At 42.0% G+C, this 15,250-nt stretch overlaps 1 protein-coding gene across 5 annotated transcripts in view; it reads right to left on the reverse strand.

Moving 5' to 3' along the window:
- DEAF1 (DEAF1 transcription factor) overlaps positions 1-15,250 on the reverse strand; it is a 119,257-nt gene that overhangs the window by 33,275 nt on the left and 70,732 nt on the right. For 4 of the 5 annotated variants that reach the window (XR_012727405.1, XR_012727404.1, XM_075326870.1 and 1 more), the window contains one exon: positions 6,830-7,044. Coding sequence is in view for 3 of the 5 variants with exons in the window: in XM_075326870.1 (XP_075182985.1) it covers positions 6,830-7,044 (215 nt within the window). In the remaining 2 variants the exon portion in view is untranslated. Of the gene's footprint in view, positions 1-6,829; positions 7,045-15,250 lie in introns of those variants that run through there. The other variant, XM_075326868.1, reaches the window with a different exon arrangement.

Genomic DNA, 15,250 nt, shown 5'->3' on the forward strand with positions numbered 1-15,250 from the left:
AAAACAAAAACAAAAAAAACAAACAAAAAACAAAGAAAAAATAAAAGTATTTCACACGGTGAAGGTTGCTATAAATTCCCCAACCAAATTCTATGATACCACTAGAGAAAGTGAGATGAGGATTTCTTTGTGAATACTCTAGATAATTAATACAATAGAGAGGAAAGGGACTTTTCTTTATTTTTCTCACCCTGATGGAATATATTTCTACCTGCCAATGGAGTACATCCTTAACCGATGCCCTCATTTCTCGGCGGCTCTCCCTTTTCCTCACCCTCACTTTGCTTCCTCAGGTATAGTCAGTGGGGTCTCATAGAAAAAAAATATTGTACACAACCAACCACTCAAAATCTCAGTGCACACTAATACCCATTTCCCAAATATACATAGACAGATAGAGGATATACAACATTACTTCATTTCATAGGAACTTAAGCATAGGGTACCAGTTTGTATATATTTTTCTTACACTATACTCTCCCTTAGTCCACTTGCTCCTACAGTACATCCTTATTTTTTGATGCCCCCATTCCTCAGCGGCTCACCCTTGTATGCCCTATAATCCCTATCACTTTTTACCAGGATTTTTCTATTAATATGGACAAATATAGAAAGGGTTGATAATAAATAGTCACTTATCTGTCATTTTTCATTGAATGGTGCTCTGACTCATACCACTTTGATCCCTGAAGGTAACAACATCTAAGGAGGCTATTATGTCATTTGTTTAAATCTCCTGATGAACTCCATCCACTAGCAGGGTGGAGAAAAACGCGTCGAGATAGAGATTCTTTTGATATGAATACTTAGAATGTTTCAGAGCACCATTCAATTAAAAATGACAGATAAGTGACTATTATCAACCCTTTCTATATGTGGATGCACTCCATTGCTAGGTACCATGTTTCTCCAAAAATAAGACACTGTCTTATATGTTTTTGCCCTCCAAAAAAGCACTAGGGCTTACTTTTGGAGGTCTTATTCTTGGAGAAACACGGTTGGGGGTAAGCTTACCCCCCCCCCAAAATAGCAGACCCCCCCACTTCCCAGGAGACTCATACTCACCAGAACCGGACGTCTGCGTGGCTCCCAGGTCCTCCCTGTGATCTCCGGTTGGTGCTGCATGCCGTTCTCCCTTGCTGCTGGCTGACACACTGACAGCAAATCACACACACAGCAGATCACACACAGCCGATCGCAGGCACACACAGCCGATCACAGATACACACAGCCAATCGCAGACACACAGCCGATCACAGATACACACAGCCGATCGCAGACACACACAGCAGCTCACTGACACACACAGCAGCTCACTGACACACACAGCAGCTCACTGACACACACAGCCCGATTGCACACATCACATCACATCCAGCGCTTACGGCCGAAGGGAATGATGAGAGCAAGTCATGTGTCCCGCCGCAGGTCCTGTTCGTTGCGCTCCACCGCACTGCCTCTCAGGATTCTGCCGACGAGAAGACATCGGTGTCGCTGGATGAGGGGAGTGTGTATGCGATCCGATGTGTGTGCAATCCAATGTTTGTGTGTGTGATTTGATGTTTGCGTGTGATCCGATGTTTGTGTGTGCGATCTGACTGTGTGTGCGATCCGATGTTTGTGTGTGAGATCTGGTGTGTGTGTGTGTGTGGTCACCGCAGGACCTGCCGCTCAGTGTCGGGTGAGTGTAATTGCCGGGTGCCGCTGTGTATAATGAAGTGTCCTGCAGTATCTGTAACCTTTTTTAGCTGCACGGACACTTCATTATTGATCCGGGACTAGGGCTTATTTTCGGGGGAGGGCTTATATTTAAGCCTTGCTCCGAAAATGCTGAAAATCCCTGCTAGGGCTTATTTTTGGAAAAACACGGTAGGAGCAAGTGGACTAAGGGAGAGTTTAGTGTAAGAAAAATATATACAAACTGGTACCCTATGCTTAAGTTCCTATGAAATGAAGTAATGTTGTATATCCTCTATCTGTCTATGTATATTTGGGAAATAGGTATTAGTGTGCACTGAGATTTTGAATGGTTGGTTGTGTACAATATTTTTTTTTCTATGAGACCCCACTGACTATACCTGAGGAAGCAAAGTGAGGGTGAGGAAAAGGGAGAGCCGCCGAGAAATGGGGGCATCGGTTAAGGATGTACTCCATTGGCAGGTAGAAATATAATTCCATCAGGGTGAGAAAAAGAAAGAAAAGTCCCTTTCCTCTCTATTGTATTAATTATCTAGAGTATTAAAGAAATCCTCATCTCACTTTTTCTAGTGGTATCATAGAATTTGGTTGGGGAATTTATAGCAACCTTCACCGGGTGAAATAATTTTAGTTTTTGTTTGTTTTTTTTGTTTTGGTTTGATTTTTTAATGTATATTAATAAAAATGTAAATTTTATAAATGAAACATTAGGTATATGCTGTCACAATTCTGAATATTGTATACCCATCACAAAAAATGTTCTTCTCAAAGATATTTTTAAAGATCTGAGTTTTAGCTACAATCACTTAAATACAAGTACAATACACGATGATATTTCTGTGCTGGCTGTCCAACAGAGCCGGATCCACTGGATATGACGGACACACCAATCAATAATTACTGCACTGCTAAAACCTTTGACATGTCAGAAGCTTTGATCAGTGGGGGTTTGGGTGGGTAATGGCGAGACCTCTATTGATTGTTAAAACTGAAGGGTCAGAAGGGGTCAATTAAGCCCTCAGCCCTATCTGCTGTGTCTGGCTCTTCCTGTTAGGGTACCTTCACACTTTAGCGATGCAGCAGCGATCCGACCAGCGATCTGACCTGGTCAGGATCGCTGCTGCATCGCTACATGGTCGCTGGTGAGCTGTCAAACAGGCAGATCTCACCAGCGACTAGTGATCAGCCCCCAGCCAGCAGCGACGCGCAAGCGACGCTGCGCTTGCACGGAGCCGGCATCTGGAAGCTGTGGACACTGGTAACTAAGGTAAACATTGGGTATGGTTACCCGATGTTTACCTTAGTTACCAGCGCACACCGCTTAACTTAGCGTGTGCAGGAGGCAGGAGCCGGCACTGGCAGCGTGAGAGCTGCGGAGGCTGGTAACGAAGGTAAATATCGGGTAACCACCTTGGTTACCCGATGTTTACCTTGGTTACAGCTTACCGCAGGCTGTCAGACGCTGGCTCCTGCTCCCTGCACATTCAGGATTGTTGCTCTCTCGCTGTCACACACAGCGATGTGTGCTTATCAGTGGGAGAGCAACAATAAAATAACGAACCAGGGCTGTGTGTAACGAGCAGCGATCTCACAGCAGGGGCCAGATCGCTGCTCAGTGTCACATATAGCGAGATCGCTAATGAGGTCACAAAAACCATAACTCAGCAGCGATCTCAGTAGCGATCTCGCTGTGTGTGAAGTACCACTTAGCTGTAGTTTATGGTCCCATTCATCATTGCTGTTTCTCCACTTTTCTGGAATAGTTTTCTTCCCTTTTAGTGCCTTTTGTATTTATGCCTTATCCTCTATATGTTTTGTGCCACTTTTTATCATCAACTGTGCTTATCCAAATGTTTTACCAAATGGCTCATTTTGAATTTTTTTTTTAGCAGCACCTCACTGGGACACACACACACATACATATATTATAATATATATCCACATATATTATATACATAATAATAAATAAATAAATAAATATATATATACATATATATATATATATAAACTATAATATTATATTATATATATTATAATATAGTGTGTGTGCACGCGTATATATGTATATATATATATATATATATATATATATATATATATATATATATATACACACACATACACACACACACACATATATAATGATATTTTTTATATTTTTATATTTATTTATATATTATATACACACATACACTATATTATATATCTGTCTATATCCCTATGCCAAATGAAGCAACCAGGTGTGCTTTGTTTCATTTGGCATAGGACAATCAATCTAAAGTATGGTCTCACATCTGTCTAGGCATTGTTGGTGGGCAGTGGGGGCATTGGGACATGATTAGGTGTGAACAAGTGCACCCTGAAAATTCAACAAAGTTACAAAAATATATACAGAAGCACTCTGAAAAGCTAAAATATGCAAACATTGAATACAGGAATTTTGGCATAGCATTACTGCTATTGGAAAAAATTAGATACTTAGTTTACAAATTGGCCAATTTGTGTAAGCCCGACAGCAAACAACAAAGCATATCTCTCTTTGTTGGGACCCTATCCTCATCCATGTCTATCCGGGTTAAAAAACCTACAAGCAATAGGCAGGTAAGATCCAGCCAGGGCGTTTTCATTTAGCTGGATCCTACCTGTACATTACATGTAGGTTTTGTTATCCAGGATAGAGGCGTATGAGGATAGGGTCCCAACAAATAGATACGCCTTGTCGTTGGCTGTCGAGCTTACACGAATTGGCCAATTTGTAAAATAAGTATCTCATTTTTTATAATAGCAGTAATGCAGTATCAAATTCCTGTATTCAATGCTTGCATATTTTAGCTTTATAGAGCGCTGCTGTACACATTTTTGTAACATTGGGACACGATTGGCAGCCAGCAAACTACGTATTATCAGAAACCTAATACTGAGCTAAGTGAGGGAAGCTCAGGTCCTGGAAGAAGACTGTATGGGAAACAATCTCTTCAACCACGAAGGATTTAAAGCAGGTTTCAGCCGCAAAGGGACCTGTCTGTCCCATAAGAAGATTACGGATTTAATTACAGATCATCTTGCTGACCTGTGTCATAGGCATGGTGAGGGCTGGCCGGTAATGTCACCGGGAAAACTCTCCTGGATAAGGGGTTACAACCTCAGGCTCATGATGACTTTCAGAAAAAAGATAGAATAAAATAAGGAAAAGTTTAGAATTTTCTAAGTGGGATAGCAGATGTTTAGCCACAATAACTCGAGTCCTAGTTTTACTTTTTATCTTTCTTACTCATTCTTTTTGCTAGCTGAAAGAGGGTTTGGCTTTTGGGGGAAGGGGGGGGGGGGAACTTATTATGTTTTTAGAATTTATTTGTTTTAAACTTTTTGTATCAATTTCTCATGATTTTCAAAAGATCTCGGATTGTCATCATTGAATAGAGCCTTCATTATTAACTTCCAACAGGTAGCGATCATTGTCGATCAAGTGATGGACACATAGGTGCAAGACGATAGTTGCATCTATCACATGATTGAACTAATCAATGAATTACGCCATCCAAAGCAGTAATATAAAAGTTTATTGGAAAATTGTATAAAACACAAAAAATAAAGATCTACTTGCTAAAAAGTAACTAAAGAGGCCCTGGTGAGCAGGGTTTGCACTTATTTTTGTCCTGCTGCTCTCCTGAATACTTTTTTTTTTATAATTGCCTGCCTTATTGCTTCAGAGATATTGTCCTTTATTTAGTGCTAATATTTATGATCTTTAAAAACTAGGTATCCTCAGGGGCGTGTCTTTAAGCTGTTCTGTATTATTACTCTGTGAGACACGCCCCCTTGCTTTAGAAAAAAAAACCCAAAAACATAGAAATTGAAAATAAATAGGCCAATATTTTCAGTACTGAACAATGGGAATAAAATGAGAGTAAAAACTAGTCACTTTTGATGTGGCATCTAGTCCACATAATTTTTTAATAAACTGACCACCTACCGTGTTTCCTCGAAAATAAGCCCTAGCGCTTTTTTTGGGGCAAAAAAAAAAAAAAAAGTTTTATATAGATATAACAGTGTCTTATTTTCTGGGAAATATGGTACTAAAAGTTCAAAAGCAGCATGGAAGGATGACTAGTCTAATAAGTAAGTACTTTAGAGGGGGGGGGGGGTTCATGCTGCTGCAGAGTTGATTCAGTTACAGGACCACTGAGGTTCCCTTTAAAAAAAAGTTATTCAATCCCATAACGTTTTTATTTTTTATTTTTCAAGCACTGGCACATGACTTATTTCTTCCAAAGTCAATACTAAGGACCATTCACTGCGAGTGGAAGAAAAGCGACTCCGGCAGCTAAATAGGAAAGGGTTCTTTACAGTTAGAGCAGTCAGACTGTGGAATGCCGACCACAAGAGGTAGTAATGGCAGATACTATAACAGCTTTTAAAAAAAGGGCTGGATGATTTCCTCAGTGCACACAACATTGTTGGTTATAAAAGTGACTTAGTGACAAAATGTAGAGGAAGGTTGAACTAGATGGACCTAGGTCTTTTTCAATCTATGTAACTACAAACAGCTGATAATAGTCTAACAATAAAACGTTATACCTCATCAATCCCAAGCCTACTCTGCACTGACTTCTCACATTGTCGATCTCACCCAGGTAATGACATGTTGATGAATCACCATAGTAGTGATCTCATTGGATTGGAAGCATCACTGCTGCAGTCAGTGATTGACTGCAGTGGTCACATGTCACCGCTGGAGTTCTGTCAACAGGAACTGGCAACCAGGGAAACATTGAGAAGGTAAGGAACAGTAAGGCGAGTATTACGCCATTTGTTACACCATTGTAAGATGTTTGTACTGTACATGTCAGTAGCCAGTGCATCTAAAAATCCCAAATGAAGTAACTTTACAAGTCCTGATTGAAAATCTTCTACAATATTGTAACTATATCTCATGTAAAGACGTGTGCCTCCATGGTTACAGACTACACACACTGTGTAGTCAGGTCCTGCCCCCCCATGTGCCACTCCCCTCCCTTTGCATACCGGTCTACTGCCATTTCACTCAACACAAAATCGCCTTCACCAGTGGCAAAAAAACTTTAGCTGACATAACACTGTCTTTACTTGGACATCCAAAATCGTATCCTACCTCTTTCCTCTCCGCGGTGGCCACTGCCTCGTTTTTCGCCTGCTCCACATAGGCTTTCAGTTGCTGAGCGGTGCTGAGCAAAGAATTCACCATCTCTTCTAGATACAGCCAAGGTCTCTGTTGCTCCGATATGTCCAACCCATTCACCACGCTGGATGAAGCCTCTTTTGTGGGAGTACTGGGTGCTAGCGCCAAGGCAGGGAGTGAGGACAACACTGTAGAAAGAGGGGTTTAACATGGCTGAGTGTCTGCCACCAATACTGATCCCAGAATTATTAAAATCAATTGGATTTCATTCTAGGATTTCCTACCTGATAAAAAGAAGAGTAAAGCTTTTTTTGATTACATACATTTGTTCCCTTTGCTGCCACATTACAGTCTAGGTGGCTTTAGGTCATTGTTTCTACAAACCTTCCAGTTCATGCTACTCTTGCCATTCCTCGCTTCTTGCCTCTTCCATGGTTACCTGTGGTCATATTCTTATTACTCAGCAGAGATTGCCTGAGAGAGCAGGGAGGACAGGGAGGCTAGGGAAGGGAGGCCAGGAAAGACAGGGAGGCTGGGAAAGACAGGAAGGCCAGGAAGGCCAGAAAAGGCAGGGAGGCCAGGAAAGGCAGGAAAGACAGGATGGCCACGGAGGCCAGGAAAGACAGGAAGGCCAGGGAGGCCAGGAAAAAGACAGGGAGGCCAGGAAAGACAGGAAAGACAGGGAGGCCAGGAAAGACAGGAAAGACAGGATGGCCAGGGAGGCCAGGAAAGACAGGAAAGACAGGATGGCCAGGGAGGCCAGGAAAGACAGGAAAGACAGGAAGGCCAGGGAGTCCAGGAAAAAGACAGGGAGGCCAGGAAAGACAGGGAGGCCAGGAAAGATAGGGAGGCCAGGAAAAAGACAGGGAGGCCAGGAAAAAGACAGGGAGGCCAGGAAAAAGACAGGGAGGCCAGGAAAAAGACAGGGAGGCCAGGAAAGATAGGGAGGCCGGGAAAGACAGGGAGGCCGGGAAAGACAGGGAGGCCGGGAAAGACAGGGAGGCCGGGAAAGAAATGGAGGCCGGGAAAGACAGGGAGGCCAGGAAATACAGGGAGGCCAGGGAGGCCGGGAAAGACAGGGAGGCCATTGAGGCCGGGAAAGACAGGGAGGGGCCGGGAAAGACAGGGAGGCCGGGAAAGACAGGGAGGCCGGGAAAGACAGGGAGGCCGGGAAAGACAGGGAGGCCGGGAAAGACAGGGAGGAAAGACAGGGAGGAAAGACAGTGAGGAAAGACAGTGAGGCCAGGAAAGGGAGGCCAGGAAAGGGAGGAAAGACAGGGAGGAAAGACAGGGAGGAAAGACAGGAAAGGGAGGATCACTCACCTGAGACCTTTAGGCTAGATGCGCACGCTGCGTTTTTGGCTGTTGTTTTGTCAGAACTTTGACATTTGACTTCCCAGCAAAGTCTATGAGAAGTCAGATTTGCTATGCGCAAATTGCATTTTGTCAGCGTTTTATTTGTCAAATGTTTGTGATAAAAAAAAAAATGCAGCATGTTCATTCTTCCTGCGTTGTTGTCAACATTTGTCACAAAAATGCATCAAAAACGCATGTTGTCAAAAACGAACCAAAACGCACCAAAAATGCACCTACATTACACGCAATTTTTTTTACATTTCCAGGCTCTCTGACAAAGTTCAGATTTGGTTGCAGTTTGTGAGCACAAAAATCTGCAGCGTGCGCATGTTGCCTTAGACCAGGTCAGGCACTGACATGCTGCCAGAGAATTAAGGTAGTTGGCACCCGCCACTATTCCTGCTGATCACTGCTCCACTTTGCTTATCTGTGTCTCTTGACACACTCAGTTGTGCATTACTGCCATAGAGTGCCTTCTGACATACCCAGCTCTGCTACTTTGCAGGACTCTTCTTCATAGCCAGAGTGAATCTCCTGATACAGCCAGCTCTGCTACATCACCACTGTATGCCTCCTGACATAACCAACTTTGCTACTTTGCTAGACTAGTTACAATCACCACTGTGTGCCTCATTACATGCCCAATTCTGCTACACTGTTGGACTCCACTACATTGCCACACTGTGCCTCCTGACATTCTCAATTAAAAAGCACCAATCCAGTGTTTTATTTTGTTTGGGGGTTTTTTTAAACTGCTGGTGCGGTGCTTTTAATTTAAAGTCCCTACCCTAAGTCTTGTACTCACCCTTTGGCATTTCCACCCTTTATCAGTATCGTGGCGGTCCTGCAGCGCCATCTTGTGACTAACTTCTGACTGTCCGGCAGTCAGAAGATACTTCACAAGGAATACAAGTTTATGAGAGCCAGAAAGAAGCTGTCATAGACTTGTATTGAAGAATGAGCACCAGAATGATCTATGAAACACTGGCGAAGCCGGCAGCTCACAAAACTGCCTTAGACTGACAGGAGAGGTGCCGGATAAAGGGTGAAAACGCTGGAGGGTGAGTATAAGGCCAGAATCACACTTGCTAGTGCCTCGCGTGTAACTCGCGCGAGTCTCTCATGGTAGAACCCGGCATGGCCGCACACTATGCATACAGGGGCGTCTGAGCTGCATAGAGATACATGCAACCGACCCGCTCCAGTCAGGGGAGTGTGCGGCCATGCCGGGTTCTACCATGAGAGACTCGCGCGAGTTACACGCAAGGCACTAGCAAGTGTGATTCTGGCCTAAGAGTACGGGCAGACAGCTTAGATTAAAAGCACCACTCCAGCGATGGAAAAAACACCCTTTGTAGTCCTTTAACTATTTTACTTAACAGTGCTCCAGCAGCGCGGTTACCCTCCTGATCTACTCTGCTCTTCCTCTACTTTTCCACTTTCCATCCAGTCTACATAGATCCCACCAGGCCACCCTTCTGTACACACACCAGTCTGTGCTCTTCTGCACCATGGACCTTGAGGATGCACCTTACCAGACTGATGATGTGCCATTACGACTATTGGCATCACTACTCATCACCGCATTGTAAACCATTATTGGGGGTTGCTGATCTGAATCAAATGAGTAAGAACTATTTATATACTTATTGTCTGTTACTTTTCTTATAACGTTTCAACAACCCCCTTCAATGGTTTTTCCATCTCTCTCTGTAGGGAACACCAGCAGGGAGAAAGTAAAGGACTGCACTAATTTAACTCTCCTACTTAGTCATACAGAAAAATGAATGGAGTGTGAGAGCCTATGAATAATCTACTAAGCCGCATCGAGCACTCTGTCATTACATTCTACATTAGAACCCTGGATAGTAGCAGGTTCCTACTCGCCCATACACATGGAGGTTTGTAACCCAGAGAGAGGATCAGCTCAGTGTAGGTTCCCAGTATACGAGATATGCCTTGATGTGGCTACTGGGCAGATATAGAAATGGCCATTTTTGAATGCTAAATATCTCACTTTTTCCTAGATTTCCTTAAGCAGTGATGCAGGCCTATATTCCTGCATTCATTGCTTGCATGTTTTAGCATTTCAGAGTGCAGCTGTCTTTTTTTGTTGTCATATAGAAAAATGAATGGAGTGTGCACCCTATGAATAATCTAATAATCTGCATCAAGCACTCATTTGTCGTTACATTCTATATTAGAACCCTGGATTTTCTGGATAATATCAGGTTCCTACATGCCCATACACATGGAGGTTTATAGCCAAGAGAGGCGCGAGTTCAGTGTAGGTTCTCAGTATACAAGAGATGCCTTGACGTGGCTACTGGACAGGTATAGAAATGGACATTTTTTGTTTGCTAAATATTTAACTTATTCCTAGATTTCCTTAGGAAGTGATGCATGTTTATATTCCTGCATGCATTGTTTGCATCTTCTAGCATTTCAGAGTGCAGCTGTCTTTTTTTGCTGTCATATAGAAAAATGAATGGAGTGTGCAGCCTATGAATAATCTAATAAGCCACATCGAGCACTCATTTGTCGTTACATTCCACATTAGAACCCTGGATTTTCTGGATAATACCTGGTTCCTACTCACCCATACACATGGAGGTTTGTAACCCAGAGACAGAGGCTTCAGTTCATTGTACGTTCCCAGTATACGAGACATGCCTTGACGTGGCTACTGGGCAGATCTAGAAATAGCATTTTTGTATGCTAGATATCTTAATTTTTCCTAGATTTCCTTAAGCAGTGATGCATCTCTATATTCCTGCATTCATTGTTTGCATGTTCTAGCATTTCAGAGTGCAGTTGTCTTTTTTTTGTTGTTATATAGAAAAATGATTGGAGTGTGCACTCTATGTATAATCTAATAAACCGCAGTGAGCTCTTATTTGTTACATTCTAGATTAGAACCCTGGATTTCCATCACTTCGGAATGTTTTCTTTGCGGCCTGGTTATATTGTTAACATGTAGCCTTTCTATTGTGTTCGCTAGCAGCATAGGCTCACAACACTGCATAAATAAAGAAACATTTTTTTTATATGAATGGTCTCAATTTAACTTTTTGCATTCCTGAAGTGTTAAAGCAGTGTTTAATCCACCCCAAAAAAAAAAAAAAAAAAATGTAACCAGTTTGAGAGGTTAGGAAATAATCATTTTCAGCTCCACACTTTGCACAGTGTCATGAGTGTGTCCTGGGGTTGGGGCTGAACCCTGACCGGTGAGACAAATTCGGGCATTCAGCCAGTGCACAAATTGCCTGTATCAGCCCTGCTTATCATCTGTAATAAATACGACTTGTGCTGTGGATCAAGCGCTGCCCCCAAATCTTTGTATTAACCGCTTTTGGGCTATGTTCTGTGCCGCAGATTAACAACACAGAGGCAGTGTCCTACTTTAGCCGTGACCTTGGCCTCCTCCTGTCTAATATTCCCATTCCCGCCAATGTCAGAACATAATGTGAACTAAAAAAAAAAAAAATAATCAATGAATCAAACATTTTACAATGTGATCTGATATCACAATATCTGCCATATTGGTCTCAACAGTAAGAGGTTTGTTAAAGTTTGCACAATATTGAGGTATAAGGCTATATTCCCACGATGATCTTTCGATGTTGCAGCATTTCTGCACCAAATATGTAAATTACGTTACTTGCGTTTTTGGCGCTGTGTTTTCTGTCTCTTTTTGGTATGTCATGCCTCAACCCCTTCACAACTAAGGACATTTAATATAATTATTATTTTATGTTATATATATATAACATAAAATAATAATTATATAAATTAATAATAATAAAAATATATATATATTACACACACACACACACAGTTAGGTCCAGAAATATTTGGACAGTGACACAATTTTCGCGAGTTGGGCTCTGCATGCCACCACATTGGATTTGAAATGAAACCTCTACAACAGAATTCAAGTGCAGATTGTAACGTTTAATTTGAAGGTTTGAACAAAAATATCTGATAGAAATTGTAGGAATTGTCACATTTCTTTACAAACACTCCACATTTTAGGAGGTCAAAAGTAATTGGACAAATAAACCAAACCCAAGAAAAAAAAATTTATTTTCAATATTTTGTTGCGAATCCTTTGGAGGCAATCACTGCCTTAAGTCTGGAACCCATGGACATCACCAAACGCTGGGTTTCCTCCTTCTTAATGCTTTGCCAGGCCTTTACAGCCGCAGCCTTCAGGTCTTGCTTGTTTGTGGGTCTTTCCGTCTTAAGTCTGGATTTGAGCAAGTGAAATGCATGCTCAATTGGGTTAAGATCTGGTGATTGACTTGGCCATTGCAGAATGTTCCACTTTTTTGCACTCATGAACTCCTGGGTAGCTTTGGCTGTATGCTTGGGGTCATTGTCCATCTGTACTATGAAGCGCCGTCCGATCAACTTTGCGGCATTTGGCTGAATCTGGGCTGAAAGTATATCCCGGTACACTTCAGAATTCATCCGGCTACTCTTGTCTGCTGTTATGTCATCAATAAACACAAGTGACCCAGTGCCATTGAAAGCCATGCATGCCCATGCCATCACGTTGCCTCCACCATGTTTTACAGAGGATGTAGTGTGCCTTGGATCATGTGCCGTTCCCTTTCTTCTCCAAACTTTTTTCTTCCCATCATTCTGGTACAGGTTGATCTTGGTCTCATCTGTCCATAGAATACTTTTCCAGAACTGAGCTGGCTTCATGAGGTGTTTTTCAGCAAATTTAACTCTGGCCTGTCTATTTTTGGAATTGATGAATGGTTTGCATCTAGATGTGAACCCTTTGTATTTACTTTCATGGAGTCTTCTCTTTATTGTTGACTTAGAGACAGATACACCTACTTCACTGAGAGTGTTCTGGACTTCAGTTGATGTTGTGAACGGGTTCTTCTTCACCAAAGAAAGTATGCGGCGATCATCCACCACTGTTGTCATCCGTGGACGCCCAGGCCTTTTTGAGTTCCCAAGCTCACCAGTCAATTCCTTTTTTCTCAGAATGTACCCGACTGTTGATTTTGCTACTCCAAGCATGTCTGCTATCTCTCTGATGGATTTTTTCTTTTTTTTCAGCGTCAGGATGTTCTGCTTCACCTCAATTGAGAGTTCCTTAGACCGCATGTTGTCTGGTCACAGCAACAGCTTCCAAATGCAAATCCACACACCTGTAATCAACCCCAGACCTTTTAACTACTTCATTGATTACAGGTTAACGAGGGAGACGCCTTCAGAGTTAATTGCAGCCCTTAGAGTCCCTTGTCCAATTACTTTTGGTCCCTTGAAAAAGAGGAGGCTATGCATTACAGAGCTATGATTCCTAAACCCTTTCTCCGATTTGGATGTGAAAACTCTCATATTGCAGCTGGGAGTGTGCACTTTCAGCCCATATTATATATATAATTGTATTTCTGAACATGTTTTTGTAAACAGCTAAAATAACAAAACTTGTGTCACTGTCCAAATATTTCTGGACCTAACTGATATATATATATATATGTTATATATTAATAATAAATCTAGATTTATTATATTATATATTTTAATAAAAAATAATAACATATATTATTGTATACCGTATTTTTCGAACTATAAGACGCACTTTTTTCCCCCCAAATGTTGGGGGAAAGTGGGGGGGGGTGCGTCTTATAGTCTGAATGTAGGGCTGCAGGGAATGAGGGTGCTGCGGTGGAGCGGGTCATCGGGGGCACGAGCAGGCAGCAGCTGAGTCCACACAGCCGCGCCGGCACAGACTGGAGAAGATCACGGTGCTGCAGGGATCGTGGCCGGCTCCACACAGCGCTGCTGGCACAGACTGAGGAGGAGCGATGCTGCGTGGAGCGAGGAAAGGTGAATATAATTTTTTTTTTTTTTCCTGTATGTGCCACAGGATGCTGGACATAGCAAGATGATGGCATATGAGCAGGATGATGGCATATATAGTAGGATGATGGCATATATAGCAGGATGATGGCATATATAGCAGGATGATGGCATATATAGCAGGATGATGGCATATATAGCAGGATGATGGCATATATTGCAGGATGATGGCATATATAGCAGGTTGATGGCATATATAGCAGGTTGATGGCATATATAGCAGGTTGATGGCATATATAGCAGGTTGATGGCATATATAGCAGGATGATGGCATATATAGCAGGATGATGGCATATATAGCAGGATGATGGCATATATAGCAGGATGATGGCATATATAGCAGGATGGGGGTATATAGCAGGATGATGGCATATGAGCAGGATGATGGCATAAATAGCAGAATGATGGCATATATAGCAGCATGATAGCGTATAAAGCAGGATGATGGCATATATAGCAGGATGATGGCATATATTGCAGGATGATGGCATATATAGCAGGTTGATGGCATATATAGCAGGTTGATGGCATATATAGCAGGTTGATGGCATATATAGCAGGATGATGGCATATATAGCAGGATGATGGCATATATAGCAGGATGATGGCATATATTGCAGGATGATGGCATATATAGCAGGTTGATGGCATATATAGCAGGATGATGGCATATATAGCAGGATGATGGCATATATAGCAGGATGATGGCATATATAGCAGGATGATGGCATATATAGCAGGATGGGGGTATATAGCAGGATGATGGCATATATAGGAGCATGATGGTGTATATAGCAGGATGGGAGCACATGCTAGGATGAGGGTATATAGCAGGATGCGGCCATATACCAGGATGAGGTATATAGCAGGATGGGAGTACATACCAGGGTGGCAGTATATAGCAAGATGGGGCTATGCCAGGATGAGGGACATATAGATAGATAGATATATCTACCTCTATCTCAATATAATATAATTTAAATATATATATATATATATATATATATATATATATATATATATATATATATATATATATATATATATATATATATATTTTATTTATTTATTTATTAGAAAAAAAAATAAATATATACCGTATTTTTCGGACTATAAGACGCACCGGACCATAAGACGCACCCTGGTTTTAGA

The sequence above is a fragment of the Anomaloglossus baeobatrachus genome, chromosome 10, assembly GCF_048569485.1.
Source record: "Anomaloglossus baeobatrachus isolate aAnoBae1 chromosome 10, aAnoBae1.hap1, whole genome shotgun sequence".
Classification (NCBI taxonomy): Eukaryota; Metazoa; Chordata; class Amphibia; order Anura; family Aromobatidae; genus Anomaloglossus; species Anomaloglossus baeobatrachus.